This window comes from Pseudophryne corroboree, chromosome 2 (genome assembly GCF_028390025.1).
Source record: "Pseudophryne corroboree isolate aPseCor3 chromosome 2, aPseCor3.hap2, whole genome shotgun sequence".
NCBI lineage: Eukaryota > Metazoa > Chordata > Amphibia > Anura > Myobatrachidae > Pseudophryne > Pseudophryne corroboree.
Window position 1 is genome coordinate 27806229 of NC_086445.1, and position 18516 is coordinate 27824744.

An 18516-nucleotide genomic window follows, 5' to 3' on the forward strand; every position below is an offset into this window, starting at 1 on the left:
CACCCCCGCTCCCTACTCCTTCCCCATACATCACCCCCCGCTCCCTACTCCTACCCCCATACATCACCCCCTGCTCCCTACTCCCACCCCATACATCACCCCCTGCTCCCTACTCCTACGCCATGCATCATCCCCGCTCCCTACTCCTTCCCATTCCCCCATACATCACCCCTGCTCCCTACTCCTTCCCCCATACATCACCCCCCGCTCCCTACTCTGTACATCACCCCCTGCACCCTACCCCATAAATCACCCCCTGCTCCCTACTCCTAGCCCATACATCTCCCCCCTGCCCCCTACCCCATACATCACCCCCTGCTTCCTGCTCCTACCCCATACATCTGCCCCGTACCCCATACATCACCCCCTGCTTCCTGCTCCTACCCCATACATCACCCCCCGCTCCCTACCCCTACCCCATACATCACCCCCCGCTCCCTACTCCTACCCCATACATCACCCCCCTACCCCATACATCACCCCCCGCTCCCTACTCCATACATCTGCCCCCTACCCCATACATCACCCCCCGCTCCCTACTCCTACCCCATACATCACCCCCCCGCTCCCTACCCCATACATCACCCCCCGCTCCCTACCCCATACATCACCCCCCGCTCCCTACCCCATACATCACCCCCTGCTCCCTACTCCATACATCACCCCCCCGCTCCCTACTCCTACCCCATACATCACCCCCTGCTCCCTACCCCATACATCACCACCCGCTCCCTACTCCTACCCCCATACATCACCCCCCCTCCCTACTCCTACCCCATTCATCACCCCCTGCTACCTACCCCATACATCACCCCCCGCTCCCTACTCCGTACATCACCCCCTGCACCCTACCCCATAAATCACCCCCGCTCCCTACTCCTACCCCATACATCACCCCCCGCTCCCTACTCCTACCCCATACATCACCCCCTGCTCCCTACTCCATACATCACCCCCCGCTCCCTACTCCTACCCCATACATCACCCCCTGCTCCCTACCCCATACATCACCACCCGCTCCCTACTCCTACCCCCATACATCACCCCCCCTCCCTACTCCTACCCCATTCATCACCCCTTGCTACCTACCCCATAAATCACCCCCCGCTCCCTACTCCTACCCCATACATCACCCCCTGCTCCCTACCCCATACATCACCCCCTGCTCCCTACCCCATACATCACCCCCCGCTCCCTACCCCATACATCACCCCCCGCTCCCTACTCCGTACATCACCCCCTGCACCCTACCCCATAAATCACCCCCGCTCCCTACTCCTACCCCATACATCACCCCCCGCTCCCTACTCCTACCCCATACATCACCCCCCGCTCCCTACTCCTACCCCATACATCACCCCCCGCTCCCTACTCCTACCCCATACATCACCCCCCTACCCCATACATCACCCCCCGCTTCCTACTCCATACATCTGCCCCCTACCCCATACATCACCCCCCGCTCCCTACTCCTACCCCATACATCACCCCCCCCCCCCCCCCCCCGCTCCCTACCCCATACATCACCGCCCGCTCCCTACTCCTACCCCATACATCACCCCCTGCTCCCTACCCGATACATCACCCCCGCTCCCTACCCGATACATCACCCCCGCTCCCTACTCCTTCCCATACATCACCCCCCGCTCCCTACCCCATACATCACCCCCGCTCCCTACTCCTTCCCCTTCCCCCATACATCACCCCCGCTCCCTACTCCTACCCCCATACATCACCCCCCGCTCCCTACTCGTACCCCCATACATCACCCCCGCTCCCTACTCGTACCCCCATACATCACCCCCGCTCCCTACTCCTACCCCATACATCACCCCCCGCTACCTACCCCATACATCACCCCCGCTCCCTACTCCTACCCCATACATCACCCCCCTGCTCCCTACCCCATACATCACCCCCCTGCTCCCTACCCCATACATCACCCCCCGGCCCCCTACCCCATACATCACCCCCTGCTCCCTACTCCATACATCACCCCCCTGCCCCCTACCCCATACATCACCCCCGCTCCCTACTCCTACCCCATACATCACCCCCTGCTCCCTACCCCATACATCACCACCCGCTCCCTACTCCTACCCCCATACATCACACCCCCTCCCTACTCCTACCCCATACATCACCCCCTGCTCCCTGCTCCTACCCCATACATCACCCCCTGCTCCTACCCCATACATCACCCCCGCTCCCTACTCCTACCCCCATACATCACCCCTCGCTCCCTACTCCTACCCCATACATCACCCCCCTGCTCCCTACCCCATACATCACCCCCCTGCTCCCTACCCCATACATCACCCCCCTGCTCCCTACTCCTACCCCATATATCACCCCCCCGCTCCCTACTCCTACCCCATATATCACCCCCCGCTCCCTACTCCTACCCCATACATCACCCCTGCTCCCTACCCCATACATCATGCACCGCTCCCTACTCCTACCCCATACATCACCCCCTGCTCCCTACTCCATACATCACCCCCCTGCTCCCTACCCCATACATCACCCCCCTGCTCCCTACTCCTACCCCATATATCACCCCCCCGCTCCCTACTCCTACCCCATATATCACCCCCCGCTCCCTACTCCTACCCCATACATCACCCCTGCTCCCTACCCCATACATCATGCACCGCTCCCTACTCCTACTCCATACATCACCCCCTGCTCCCTACTCCATACATCACCCCCGCTCCCTACTCCTACCCCCATACATCACCCCCGCTCCCTACTCCTACCCACATGCATCACCCCCGCTCCCTACTCCTGCCCCATACATCACCCCCCGCTCCCTACTCCTACCCCATACATCACCCCCCGCTCCCTACTCCTACCCCATACATCACCCCCCGCTCCCTACTCCTACCCCATACATCACCCCCCGCTCCCTACCCCATACATCACCCCCCGCTCCTTACTCCTACCCCATACATCACCCCCCTGCTCCCTACCCCATACATCACCCCCCTGCTCCCTACCCCATACATCACCCCCCTGCTCCCTACCCCATACATCACCCCCCTGCTCCCTACTCCATACATCACCCCCCTGCCCCCTACCCCATACATCACCCCCGCTCCCTACTCCTACCCCCATACATCACACCCCCTCCCTACTCCTACCCCATACATCACCACCTGCTCCCTGCTCCTACCCCATACATCACCCCCTGCTCCTACCCCATACATCACCCCCGCACCCTACTCCTACCCCATACATCACCCCCCGCTCCCTACCCCATACATCACCCCCCGCTCCCTACTGATACCCCATACATCATCCCTTGCTCCCTACCCCATACATCACCCCCCGCTCCCTACCCCATACATCACCCCCCGCTCCCTACTGATACCCCATACATCATCCCTTGCTCCCTACCCCATACATCACCCCTCGCTCCCTACTCCTACCCCATACATCACCCCCCTGCTCCCTACCCCATACATCACCCCCTTGCTCCCTACCCCATACATCACCCCCCTGCTCCCTACCACATACATCACCCCCCTGCTCCCTACTCCTACCCCATACATCACCCCCCGCTCCCTACTCCTACCCCATACATCACTCCCTGCTCCTACCCCATACATCACCCCCGCTCCCTACTCCTACCCCATACATCACCCCCTGCTCCCTACTCCTACCCCATACATCACCCTTTGCTCCCTGCTCCTACCCCATACATCACCCCCCCCCGCTCCCTACTCCTACCCCATACATCACCCCCCGCTCCCTACTCCTACCCCATACATCACCCCCTGCTCCCTACTCCTACCCCATACATCACCCTTTGCTCCCTGCTCCTACCCCATACATCACCCCCCCGCTCCCTACTCCTACCCCATATATCACCCCCCGCTCCCTACTCCTACCCCATACATCACCCCCCGCTCCCTACTCCTTCCCCATACATCACCCCTGCTCCCTACCCCATACATCATGCACCGCTCCCTACTCCTACCCCATACATCACCCCCTGCTCCCTACTCCATACATCACCCCCCTACCCCATACATCACCCCCCGCTCCCTACCCCATACATCACCCCCGCTCCCTACTCCTACCCCCATACATCACCCCCGCTCCCTACTCCTACCCACATGCATCACCCCCGCACCCTACTCCTGCCCCATACATCACCCCCTGCTCCCTACTCCTACCCCATACATCACCCCCCGCTCCCTACTCCTACCCCATACATCACCCCCCGCTCCCTACTCCTACCCCATACATCACCCCCCGCTCCCTGCTCCTACCCCATACATCACCCCCTACACCCTGCTCCTACCCCATACATCACCCCCCGCTCCCTACCCCATACATCACCCCCCGCTCCTTACTCCTACCCCATACATCACCCCCCTGCTCCCTACCCCATACATCACCCCCCTGCTCCCTACCCCATACATCACCCCCCTGCTCCCTACTCCATACATCACCCCCCTGCCCCCTACCCCATACATCACCCCCGCTCCCTACTCCTACCCCATACCTCACCACCCGCTCCCTACTCCTACCCCCATACATCACACCCCGCTCCCTGCTCCTACCCCATACATCACCCCCTGCTCCTACCCCATACATCACCCCCGCTCCCTACTCCTACCCCATATATCACCCCCCGCTCCCTACCCCATACATCACCCCCCGCCCCCTACTCATACCCCATACATCATCCCCTGCTCCCTACCCCATACATCACCCCCCGCTCCCTACTCCTATCCCATACATCACTCCCTACTCCTACTCCATACATCACCCTCCGCTCCCTACTCCTACCCCATACATCACCCCCCGCTCCCTACTCCTACTCCATACATCACCCCCCGCTCCCTACCCCATACATCACCCCCCCGCTCCCTACTCCTACCCCATACATCACCCCCTGCTCCCTACTCCTAGACCATACATCATCCCCCGCTCCTTACTCCTACCCCATACATCACCCCCCCCCCGCTCCCTACTCCTACCCCATACACCACCCTCCGCTCCCTACTCCTACCCCGTACATCACCCCCTGCTCCCTACCCCATACATCACCCCCTGCTCCCTACTTCTACCCCGTACATCACCCCCTGCTCCCTACTCCTACCCCGTACATCACCCCCTACTCCCTACCCCATACATCACCCCCCGCTCCCTACTCCTACCCCATACATCACCCCCTGCTCCCTACTCCTACCCCGTACATCACCCCCTACTTCTACCCCGTACATCACCCCCTGCTCCCTATTCCTACCCCATACATCACCCCCTGCTCCCTACTCCTACCCCATACATCACCCCCTGCTCCTACCCCATACATCACCCCCTGCTCCCTACTCCTACCCCATACATCACCCCCTGCTCCCTACTCCTACCCCATACATCACCCCCTGCTCCCTACTCCTACCCCATACATCACCCCCTGCTCCCTACTCCTACCCCATACATCACCCCCTGCTCCCTACTCCTACCCCATACATCACCCTTTGCTCCCTACTCCTACCCCATACATCACCCTTTGCTCCCTGCTCCTACCCCATACATCACCCTTTGCTCCCTGCTCCTACCCCATACATCACCCTTTGCTCCCTGCTCCTACCCCATACATCACCCCCTGCTCCCTACTCCTACCCCATACATCACCCCCTGCTCCCTACTCCTACCCCATACATCACCCCCTGCTCCCTACTCCTACCCCATGCATCACCCCCTGCTCCCTACTCCTACCCCATACATCACCCCCTGCTCCCTACCCCATACATCACCCCCTGCTCCCTACCCCATACATCACCCCCTGCTCCCTACTCCTACCCCATACATCACTCCCTACTCCTACCCCATACATCACCCCCTGCTCCCTACTCCTACCCCATACATCACCCCCTACTCCTACCCCATACATCACCCCCTGCTCCCTACTCCTACCCCATACATCACCCCCTGCTCCCTACCCCATACATCACCCCCTACTCCTACCCCATACATCACCCCCTGCTCCCTACTACTACCCCATACATAACCCCCATACTCCTACCCCATACATCACCCCCTGCTCCCTACTCCTACCCCATACATCACCCCCTGCTCCTACCCCATACATCACCCCCTGCTCCTACTCCATACATCACCCCCTGCTCCCTACTCCTACCCCATACATCACCCCTGCTCCCTACCCCATACATCACCCCCTGCTCCCTACCCCATACATCACCCCCTGCTTCCTACCCCATACATCACCCCCTACTCCTACCCCATACATCACCCCCTGCTCCCTACTCCTACCCCATACATCACCCCCTGCTCCTACCCCATACATCACCCCCTGCTCCCTGCTCCTACCCCATACATCACCTCCTGCTCCTACCCCATACATCACCTCCTGCTCCTACCCCATACATCATCTCCTGCTCCTACCCCATACATCATCTCCTGCTCCTACCCCATACATCACCCCCTGCTCCTACCCCATACATCACCCCCTGCTCCTACCCCATACATCACCCCCTGCTCCCTACCCCATACATCACCCCGTGCTCCCTACTCCTACCCCATACATCACTCCCTACTCCTACCCCATACATCACCCCCTACTCCTACCCCATACATCACCCCCTGCTCCCTACTCCTACCCCATACATCGCTCCCTACTCCTACCCCATACATCACCCCCTGCTCCCTACTCCTACCCCATACATCACCCCCTGCTCCCTACTCCTACCCCATACATCACCCCCTACTCCTACCCCATACATCACCCCCTGCTCCCTACTCCTACCCCATACATCACCCCCTACTCCTACCCCATACATCACCCCCTGCTCCCTACTCCTACCCCATACATCACCCCCTGCTCCTACCCCATACATCACCCCCTGCTCCCTGCTCCTACCCCATACATCACCCCCTGCTCCTACCCCGTACATCACCCCCTGCTCCTACCCCGTACATCACCCCCTGCTCCTACCCCGTACATCACCCCCTGCTCCTTCCCCGTACATCACCCCCTGCTCCTACCCCGTACATCACCCCCTGCTCCTACCCCGTACATCACCCCCTGCTCCTACCCCGTACATCACCCCCTGCTCCTACCCCGTACATCACCCCCTGCTCCTACCCCGTACATCACCCCCTGCTCCTACCCCGTACATCACCCCCTGCTCCTACCCCGTACATCACCCCCTGCTACATCACCCCCTGCTCCTACCCCGTACATCACCCCCTGCTCCTACCCCGTACATCACCCCCTGCTCCTACCCCGTACATCACCCCCTGCTCCTACCCCGTACATCACCCCCTGCTCCTACCCCGTACATCACCCCCTGCTCCTACCCCGTACATCACCCCCTGCTCCTACCCCGTACATCACCCCCTGCTCCTACCCCGTACATCACCCCCTGCTCCTACCCCGTACATCACCCCCTGCTCCTACCCCGTACATCACCCCCTGCTCCTACCCCGTACATCACCCCCTGCTCCTACCCCGTACATCACCCCCTGCTCCTACCCCGTACATCACCCCCTGCTCCTACCCCGTACATCACCCCCTGCTCCTACCCCGTACATCACCCCCTGCTCCTACCCCGTTCATCACCCCCTGCTCCTACCCCGTTCATCACCCCCTGCTCCCTACTCCTACCCCGTACATCACCCCCTGCTCCCTACGCCTACCCCGTACATCACCCTCTGCTCCCTGCTCCTACCCCGTACATCACTCCCTGCTCCTACCCCGTACATCACTCCCTGCTCCTACCCCGTACATCACTCCCTGCTCCTACCCCGTACATCACCCCCTGCTCCTACCCCGTACATCACCCCCCTGCTCCCTACTCCTACCCCGTGCATCACCCCCTGCCCCTACCCCGTACATCACCCCCTACTCCTACCCCGTACATCACCCCCTGCTCCTACCCCGTACATCACCCCCTGCTCCCATCAACCCCCGCGCTGCTCCCACCGACCCCTACTCCTACCCCGGCTCCCTACTCCCATCACCCCCAGTAACCAGTCACCCCCCGCGCTGCCCCACAGATCCCTACTGCTCCCTCATCCTACCCCATACATAACACCCATACCCGGCTCCCTATTCACCCCCTGCGCTACTCCACCGATCTCTACTGCTCCCTATTCCTACCCCACACATCTCCCCCTCCTCTCATCACTCCCCTACCCCAGCTCCCTTCTCCCATCACTCCCCTACCCCAGCTCCCTTCTCCCATCACTCCCCTACCCCAGCTCCCTTCTCCCATCACTCCCTTCTCCCATCACTCCCCTACCCCAGCTCCCTTCTCCCATCACCCTCTACATCGGCTCCCTTCTCCCATCGCTCCCTTCTCCCATCACTCCCCTACTCCGGCTCCCTTCTCCCATCACCCCCTACCCCGGCTCCCTCCTCCCATCACCCACTACTCCGGCTCCCTCCTCCCATCACCCCCTACTCCGGCTCCCTACCCCTCCTCCCTGCTTCCATCACCTCCCTACCCCGGTTCCCTACTCCCACCTCCCATCACCCCCGCGCTGCCCCTCCGATCCCTACTGCTCTCTTCACCCTATACATCCCACTACCCCGGCTCCCTTCTCCCATCACCCCGTCCTGTCACCACCCCCCTACCCCGGCTCCCTCCTGCCACCACCCCCCTACCCCGGCTCCCTGTTCCCATCACCCCCCGCGCTGCCCCTCCGATCCCTACTGCTCCCTATTCCTACCCCGTACATCACCCACTACTCCGGCTACCTACTCCCATCAACCCCAACCCTAGCTCCCCCCCCCTGGCCCGATCCTCATCTTATTCATCTCCGTCATTGTCTCCTTCCAGGTGACCTACAAATGGCTGAGCCACACGCTGGGCGTTCACGTCAACCAAGCAAAGCAGTGAGTAGCCTGGGATATCGGTACACGCGGAACGGAACATTGCCGCTCCGGCTAATATAGGTGGTTCTGTAGCTCCCGGTACAGCCGGCACCCGTGTGACCTGTATACAGCACTATATAAGGGGATATGTACTAAGGGGCAGCGAGACGCTGATCAGGGTGTAATCACAGAGAGCAAGTTCCACAAACTCCCAATGTAATATGAGAACATATAAAACTAATAATGTATAGTACACAGTGAGCTGATGGGAAATCTGAGCACACCTCACTCTTTATGCTATTTTTTTATTTTATTAAAATCATGAGAATTAATTATTTTAATATCTTCCCATAAATGTTATGGTTTTATACTTGCTCACCCGTGCGTCACTATCTTGTGTATACATTGGGCGTAGGGCTAAGTCCGCATGGTGGTACCTCCTCCAGTTAGGAAAAGAGGGCAGCACGGTCGGCGTAGTGGATACCATTACTGCCTCACAACACTGAGGTTGTGAGTTCAATTCCCAGTCATGGTAGATGTGTGGAGTTTTTATGTTCTCTCCCGCATTAGCTCCAGTTTCCTCCCACACTCCATAAACACACTAGTGGGTTAATTGGCTGCTGACAGAGTACATTAACCCTTTTGTGCCTGGCAACGATGGCAATATGCTCTGATAAGTGCCGCCATGGTCTTGCAGCAGCGGTTGCGGAGAAGAATTATTTGTAAAGTGATTGGCAGACAGGGAGGGCTTGTGGGCAGTAACAGGGGAGTGGTGACTCAGTCGCAGGCGTGACTCAGTCGAACGCCGGTTCCTGTTCTGGCGCGGAGCATTGCATCCCATTGAGGTGTGAGGATAAACTTGCGATGTTGGCAATACCATAAATTGGCGACGTGTGCACAGCAGGACTTACTGGCGATGCCCGGTGGCGCATCACGTTGAATTCAGTGTGCGCTATAGAGTAGCAGCGCGAGTCCAGTCCTTTAATATGAAGGTTCTGATCTACAAGACCTGACAGTGACGCCTCTGTCCCTCCGTTGTGTGCGCTCACAATAACGTCTAATGCATCAGATTGTCCCGGCTGAAGATTCGTACGGTTCAGGCCAGTGTCTGACTATTGCCAGGCCAGCTGTAACGCTCTGTGTCCCCGCAGGATGCTCTATGATTACGTCACCCGGAAGCGGAAGGAGAACGTCAGCGCCCAGGTGCATGTGACCTATCTGGTGACGGGGAAATGTATGCAGGATGGCTACTCTGTAAGTATACGGAATCTGGTTTCGGTTACACAATATAATTTGGGATTTGGCTGAGTGTCAGGTGCATTGTGAATGGAGATAAAATAAATAATCCAGGTGGTTATTATGGTACAACTAGTGTTTCACGCTTCGCGCACAATGGGCGAGGGAGAGTGTAAGAAATGATGACTTGGCGTTCTGTGGGGGAGGGGGCTAAGCTGCCATTGCAGTGGCATAGAAACACCGGCAACCAAACTTGCAATCCGATTTCCCCACGGACTTGCTGACTTGTGTTGGCCGCCTTACAGGGCTTCTGTATTTTCCGCCTGGACTCTTGGACCAGTTAACTGAATGACATCTGTGCATAGTGTACTTCTGAGTAGGTGGCACCGGGGGTGGGTGTATGCCGCTTCTGGGACACAGGGAAAGTCGTACTCCCCTCCTGAGTGCGCAGCGGTCTTGTTGCTGCATCACGGGATGGTGGCCCCAAAAGGAAAGTACGCTTTCATCCAGAGCCTGGCATATGTGCGGGCGTTCTGCAACCTATGGCGATCTGCGTCCTTTTCTCTCAGTAGGTCTCTGCGCTGATCCGTTTCATAGAAACATAGAATTTGTCGGCAGATAAGAACCACTTGGCCCATCTAGTCTGCCCCTTTTTTTTATTTTATTTTTTACATTATTTTTATCTCTAACCTTATTTGATCCTTATTTCTTTATGTCTATCCCATGCATGTTTAAATTGCTCTACTGTCTTAGCCTCTACCACCTCTGATGGGAGGCTATTCCACTTGTCCACTACCCTTTCTGTGAAATACCCTTTCTGTTTCCTGGCGGTATTGGCGCGGTCCACATTGTGAATGGAGACCTCTTGTGGATGATTCCTGGACCTCACCAGGTCTGGGTCCTCTACATAGAGCGGTGTTAACCCCTTCAGTGCCGGCCTTGTCCCATATCCAGAAAACTCCTCTCATGTCCTATATCATATGTCCAGATCTGGCGTTTCAGTATCCTCTTATTACTGTCGTTTCAGTACCACAAGGTGGCAGTAGTGAGAGAAGAAAAGCTGGAAGGTATACCAACACTTTTATTTCCTGCCGTGTCCGTTCTTTATGGCAAATACATAACTTATCCGCTGCATTTCTGACACTTCTCTCCCGCAGCTGCCAAATCCAAGCTCGCCTTATTGGCTAATGTCCACGTCTACAGCATCCAGAAAGCCACGTTAAAGGACAGCGCTCCCCTCTTCAGTACAGACTATGACATCATCAAGAACAACCTCCAGAACTGCAGCAAGTAAGTTGGGCGCCTCCATCGGGACTTGGGGATTGGCGGGTTTGTGTATGGAGCGAACGAGGGGATGATATCTCATTGCTGCACCGGAGAGAGCTCCTAATCGTTCCCTTCCGCTGCCAGGTTCAGCGCCATTCAGTGCGCAGCTGCTGTACCCAGATCCCCAGATGAGCTTGCACAGCTACAGAGGAATAATTACCAAGACGCACAGGAAGTGACCGTTCCCACCAAACCAAAGGTCAACGGGCATGCTTTACCGCCAGCGGCCAAAGCGGCTCCCCAGCAGCCCAAGGGCATCATGGGAATGTTTTCACGTCAAGCCGCTAAGCCCCAGGAAGTGCAGAAACCTGCGGCGGAGCCCAAAGCAGCTGCGGTAAGTGGCTCTACCGCAAACTGTACGTCCCACCGAGAACCAACTCTGGGGCGGCTGGTTATACGTAGCTGGGCAGAACTTGGGCGATTAGTACCCTGTTAGCAGGAATGCAGTGCCTTCATCATCGCCAAAGCCCTTTGCATGTCAAACTCATGGTCATCCAGCTGTTGTGAAACTACAAGTCCCAGCATGCTTTACCAGCTAATCGGTGGAAGGTATGCTGGCAAAGCATGCTGGGACTTGTAGATTCACAACAGATGGAGGGCTACAAGTTTGACATGCCTGCTGTAGAGAGATCAGTGGTGCGTACAGTGTCCATACATCTGGAATATTCTTTCCTTGTATTGGCAGAGTTTAGTATCAGCCGGTATCCTCACTATAATCCGTCCTGTAATCAGAGTACCGCCATTTGTTTTCTGCTTTATACTATCCCGGCTGTTCCCTCTTTCCCCAGGCCCCAGAAACGAGCAGTAAGTCGTCTGCCAAATCCAGTGCTATGGACAACTTCTTCGGGAAAGCTTCTCTGAGTAAGTACAGAAGGTTCTGTCTGTTGCCCTCCGCACTATGGGGGTCATTCAGACCTGATCGCTAGGCTGCGTTTTTGCACAGCGGGCGAGCAGGTCTAAACTCCGTATGCACCGCAATGCGCAGGCACGTCGCACGGGTACAAAGCGGATCGCTGCTCGGCGATGGGTTTGTGCGAAGAATCCATTCGCATGGGCGATCGCAAGGAGATTGACAGGAAGGTGTTTGTGGGTGGCAACTGACCGTTTTCTGGGAGGGGTTGGAAAAACGCAGGCGTGTCCAAGTGTTTGCAGGGCGAGTGTCTGAAGTCATTTCCGGGAATGGACAGGCTGAAGTGATCGCAGCGGCTGAGTAAGTCCTGGGCTACGCAGAGACTGCACAAAATCAGTTTGTACAGCTCTGCTACACATGCGATCACACACTTGCACAGCTAAAATACACTCCCCCTGTAGGCGGTGACTATCTGATCGCAGCAGTGCAAAAATCACCTCCCAGCGATCAGGTCTGAAATCCCCCCTATGCCAGTCCTCTGTGATGCTGTCAGCAAGGATGCTACTCTAGAGTCTATTTATTCCATTCTCTTTTCTTCCCTTTGTTCCATAAAAAAAAAAAAATATAAATATATATATATATATATATATATATATATATATATTATAATGTTCTCTATGTGCTTATGGCTGAAATACAGGAATTAGAAATACTGTTCCTTTTAACACATCATTCCCAAGTGCAGCAGCTCTCAGCCAAAACTTTAATACCATCTTTCACAGCGCACAGATAACCTGGTATATTGCCGGGTCGCTGTGCGTTGTGGAAGGGGTAAATTCCGAATTCCCGGGTCACCTGACCCAGGATTTCAAACCGGGAATAAAGCAGGGTTATTATAAGGTCAGGTGTGGGGTGAACGGGTTACCCGTGACGTTGCAATTCACACTATGGAGGAGGCGGCGATGTGGAGATGATCTAGTCTCCAAGCGCCACCCCTGATGATTTGTTAGCCATTCTTCTGCCTAATGGTGCCAGTCTCACAGATCTATAGTGTAGGAGATGCTGCCGCTTAGTTAGAAAGAAAGCAGAGAGAGTGCGGCATATAAATTCACTGTGCTGTACGGTAAAGCTGGGGCTGGTCCGTATAGTCACCATGACGCCTAACGAAGGCGATTACTGATGTGGCTTCCCCCAGCTCTGGTCGCTACCGGTGTCTGGTCATCTCTGTGTCAGCACATTAGTTGTCCTGTCGGTCGCTGTGGCCAGGCTCTGCCCGGTAACCTCTATGGCTGATAACTGTATAACTCCTCTCGTGCTGTTGGGGCTTTTGTTACACGTTATACAGTGATACGTGTTGTGTATATTGAGCTGCTGACATTATTATGCTCTATTGGGCAGTAATGTGTGACATTTGCAAGTCTGTATAACCTTGTATCGTGCAGAATTACTCAGGTTATGTGTGGCGGTCCTATGTGTTCTATGGAGAGATTGTAATGAATGTTGCACTAACTACAGCCACACCTGAGTGTCAGACGGCGTATCTCCAGGCCTGAGTAGCCGAGTTCTGCACCGATGGAGCGTGATCTCACGGCTCAGGTCCCGCATGGTAATGCGCCTGCAGACTCCTGTTGCCATGCTGCCTTCCTGCCTCTCTAATGCAGAGGTGATAGAGTTGCTGCATAATGGGACATAACGCACAATAACATATTTGTACATTTATTACAGATATAACAAAACTATGTGCCGTTGGGGAGAAGAGATTCTCCTTTTGGGGGGATATTTGTTGAAACTTGGAGAGAGATAAAGTACCAGCCAGTCAGCTTCTAACTGCCATGTTACAGGCTGTGTTTGAAAAATACATAGTAATGTTACATATATACACACGCACACAAATACAATGTGTGTATGTATGTATGTATATGTATGTGTGTGTGTGTGTGTGTATATATATATATATATATATATATATATATATATATATATATATATATATATATATATATATGTATATATATAATATGTGTGTATATATATATATATATATATATATATATATATATATATATATATATATATATATATATATATACACACACACACCGTACATCAGCACCGTATGCCACAATGTACAGATCAACTACAAGTTATGGTCATATTACCGCGGATTTGCTCTGAGTTTGAGGAGAGAGAGGGAGCGAGACACGCAATCAGCTCCTGTCTTTTGTGTCTAACCCATAGTAAATGCCATTTCAGACAAATTTAAAGACGCCGCTTCCACAAATGTTCCCGTTAAGGCTGAGAAACCCGCAGAGCCGCCGGCTGAAACACCACCACCACCACCACCTTCACCTCCTCCGGTGAAAGGAGTCAAAGGAAGTGAACCCCCCAAAGCCGCTGCCAAAGAGAAGAAAAGGTGATTGGTCCAGTAACGGCCGCATTGTCCCCTGACTGTCACATTTCCAGCTGTCACTTGTCAGGGGCAGAGGGCAGGCCATCCCATTGTTTCAGGCTTTCTTCCTCTAGTACCCCTCTTCCTCCCCCCTCCCAGAAGAAGGGGTGGGTACTGCAATAAGAGCACTGGTTCAGGCACATGTAGAAACGTCCCGAGTGACCACAGCTCCAGTCCAGATAGGAATCGCTGCTGCTCCTGTCTTCTGAGACGGTCCTTGTACGTGATCCACCAGCAGAAGTCGCCACATATCCTGAGAGCAAATGAGCGACTCTGCCTCTGATGTACTAGTGCAGTGATGCCCAAGCTCTGTCCTCAAGGACCCCCAACAGTTCATGTTTTCCAGGTGCACAGGTGTAGTCATTACTCAATGACACATTGTAAAAGATCCACATATGGGCTTAAATATTTCACTTGTGATTCTGTGGGGAGACCTGGAAAACATGGACTGTTGGGGGTTCTGAGGACCAAATTTGAGAACCGCTGTTCTAATGTGAGGATGTGTCCCTTGAGACGCACACCACACCTCTTTCTGGAATTGGTATGGGATCCCGGCGCACGGGATACCGAATGTCATTATGCCGACATCGGCATCCCGTGCACCAGAATGCCGGCAGGGGGGCGAGCGCAGTGAAGCCACTTGCGGGCTCGAAGCTCGCCACAGGATCTATTCTCCCTTGTCGGCCGTCGTGGACACCCACACAGGGAGAATTGTCTACTTTACCGGTATTCCAGCGGCGATATAGTACCCCTGTCGGGATCCCGGCGTCGGTATTGAGGCAGCCGGGATCCCGACGAGCGGTATTTTAACCGTATACCCTCTCTTTAAAGGATGCTGCTTTTTAGTATACGTGTTTTTGTCTCTTTGCTTTGTACACCAAAAACACACAGGGATCAGATCCACGTGTTTTCTTTCCTTCCTCTATGCCAGCAGGAACAAGCGGGTGGAAATGTCTGATGACGAGCAGGATAAACCGGCAAAGACGACGACGAAGAGGAGGAGAATCAAGAAGCCCCGACCTGACAGCAGCGACGAGGAGGACGGTAAGCGACCGTGTCTGTGCGCTCTGACGGACACAGTTACAGTGAGGTAAATGAGGGCTAGGGGCCGCCGGGTGCGTAACCCGCGTTACGTCCGCAGCCTCCTCGCATCACACCCACACACTGTTTACTGTGCTCCCTGTAATTTCCTGCTGCGCCGTCTGCCAAAACACAGCCATTCATCCCATCAAAGAGTAAGTGGCTGCTTCTCTCCGTCCACGTCAGGGCACCACGCAGGCTCGTGTCGCCTGCTCTATGTCCTCACACCAGCTCCCCCGTTTGATGTGCCTGCTTTCCTCGCCGTCCTGCTGAGCAGAGGGATTTAGTCGCAGGCGGAATCCTTGGCTGCGATAATGAGAGCTGGCAGCAGCTGCTGTGCCAGGGTAAGGCGTGCATTAGATAGCGTTGTACTGGGCCTCCCTGCACAGCCAGAGCTCTGGGACAAGGTCGTATTATCTCTGCTCTTGTCCCCGTCGGTCCCGCGCGTAACGTTCGGAGTGTCACTTGTTACTTAGCTGGAAAAGGTCACTGATTCACAGCTTGTCACAAGCGCTTTGCTGGGAATGCTTGGCGGAGCCAGAAAGGCTTTCTCTCGTGTAGCAGCTAACACGGTGTCTCTGTACATCGGTGTAACTACATATGAGCGGTGTCGCTGTCTGCGTGTATCCCCCATCAGCAGTATGTCCCCCGTTTGTGTACAACACTTTTTCTCCACTCCAGTCCTCAAGTACCCCCCCACAAGGCATGTTTTCTGGATTTCTTGGCTCATGCACAGTTGAGTTGATTTGTTTTTGCCTGGTCCGTAATTATCCCACCTGTTTCCACGGACAGAAATCCTGAAACCGTGTCCTGTTGGGGGTACTAGAGGAGGACTGGAGTTGGGAACCACTGGCGTAGAAAATATATTCTCCTATAGGTCAGCGCTGACATAAATACTTTATATTCTTTATTATTCATCCCGAGATTTTAATATCTACATAAGTGTCCGTAGATTGCTGCTTGTGTATGTGACCCTATATATTCCATATTGTCTGTCTTACAGCGCGAGCAGCATTGTGCCTCGTGCCTCTGATCTGTCTGTAGCGCTCATTATCAGGCTGCGCTGCTGACCTGGCCTGTATCCTCGCAGCACCTCACACGGATCCTATACACGCTGCACATAGCTGTATATCGTTCTGTTAGTGCTGCTGCAGTGATTATCGGTCCATCCTATGGGACATTGCACCAGAAGATGACCTCCAGTCCTACAAATCCATATAGTAATGAGGCGTCCTCTCCCTGGGGAGTCAGTGGCGCTCCCTGCTGCTTTATGTTGTCCCATCTGGGTTTTTGGCGTTTCGGTCTGTGCCCAGCCCTGTGTGCCCCGCTTAGATGTCGGGCTTGCTGGTAACGTCTCCTCCAAGCTTTGCAGTGATGAGAATAAAGGTGTCTGCTGTACATGGTCCCTCACCGAGGACGGGCCGCAGTCTGTAATTGCGCTGCTCACAGGATTGAGCGCAAGATTTGTCTTTTACCTAACCAAATACGGCGTGTTTAGTTTAGCCACATTTCCCGCAGAGGAGCAATTATACCAGGATGTTGCGAGTCCTACGTGGGGCTGGTGATGGATGTTGACACAATGCACTTTGTTACTTATGTTACCCGCAGCGGTTCCCCTTCCGCGGGAAGTGAAGACCCCGCCCCCCCCTCCTGCCCCAGAGCCTGTTGTGAAGATGGAAACGGAATCCCAACCACAGGTGAGAGGAATATACTTATCGTCCTGATGTGGCCTATACAATGTAATATCTACCTGACGCAGCTGGAATGTCTGCGTAACGTGCGCTGTCCCAATTCCTTACCGAGTGCTGTTTACGCATACATACCGGCGCAGCATCTGTTATCCAAAATACTTGGGACTTAGGTTCTGTCCGGTGTGAACAAATAATAAAGAAAAAATGGAAATGAGTAACCACCAAGCATACTGTAAGCGAGGGCTTCCGCGCAGCTTTCGCTCGCGTAACTGTCCTGGTTGCCTGTGGTAATGTCTGTACAGGAGGAGACCTCAGTGACCGATGTGGCATGAGTAACGGTGAATACAGGCGATATGTGGAAGCATGTACTCCAGGGTGGTCGTAGCTGCGCGTTATTTCATAGCGTGGGGTAGATCAATCGCTGCAAACTCCATCCTATGGCGCCAGCAGCACGCTTAATCCATAATAGCATAATCCTTTCTCTGGAGACCAGGATATTTGTAATCTGGTTGTAGAGCTTAAATTGCTGGTAACACCACTGAGCCTACAAACATGCATTGCCAGGTGCCAATCTGTTAGTGTGCTGCCCAGCTTGGGGGTGAAGGTGGTCTGTGAGTGAAATCTTCAGTCGGGGAATTAAGCAGTGTGCCCACTTTGCAAAGGTCAATCATCTTTGCAATACTTCATCTGCACCACTAGATGGCGATCTTGCCTACTGAGAATTCCATTGTGAAGTGCAGTGTGCTTCTGAAATCCAGCCTTGGGACACATAAACAGGGCAAGTTTTCCATCTCTTTGCTGATACAGACTCATTAATTACTGAAGTTGGGTACACACTGTCCAACATATCGAAGGTCCGTCGGCCAGGGTGTACCAGCCGACAGTTCGTACACTTGCTACACGAGCCGGCGCTGATTGACAGATCAACTGATGTTCCGCATGTAAATACCCGCCCAGCTCGTGTAGTCACGACTGATCGGGCAGTCTGTGTGCACAACACACTGCCCGATCCGGCTATAGATATACTAAC

At 54.9% G+C, this 18516-nt stretch overlaps 1 protein-coding gene across 2 annotated transcripts in view; it reads left to right on the forward strand.

Moving 5' to 3' along the window:
- POLD3 (DNA polymerase delta 3, accessory subunit) overlaps positions 1-18516 on the forward strand; it is a 33401-nt gene that overhangs the window by 12599 nt on the left and 2286 nt on the right. Inside the window, exons 2-10 of one of the 2 annotated variants that reach the window (XM_063950928.1) lie at positions 8820-8875; positions 10006-10108; positions 11118-11157; positions 11248-11380; positions 11501-11750; positions 12205-12277; positions 14520-14679; positions 15650-15759; positions 17404-17492. In XM_063950928.1, coding sequence (XP_063806998.1) covers positions 8820-8875; positions 10006-10108; positions 11118-11157; positions 11248-11380; positions 11501-11750; positions 12205-12277; positions 14520-14679; positions 15650-15759; positions 17404-17492 — 1014 coding nt within the window. Of the gene's footprint in view, positions 1-8819; positions 8876-10005; positions 10109-11117; positions 11158-11247; positions 11381-11500; positions 11751-12204; positions 12278-14519; positions 14680-15646; positions 15760-17403; positions 17493-18516 lie in introns of both variants that reach the window. The other variant, XM_063950927.1, reaches the window with a different exon arrangement.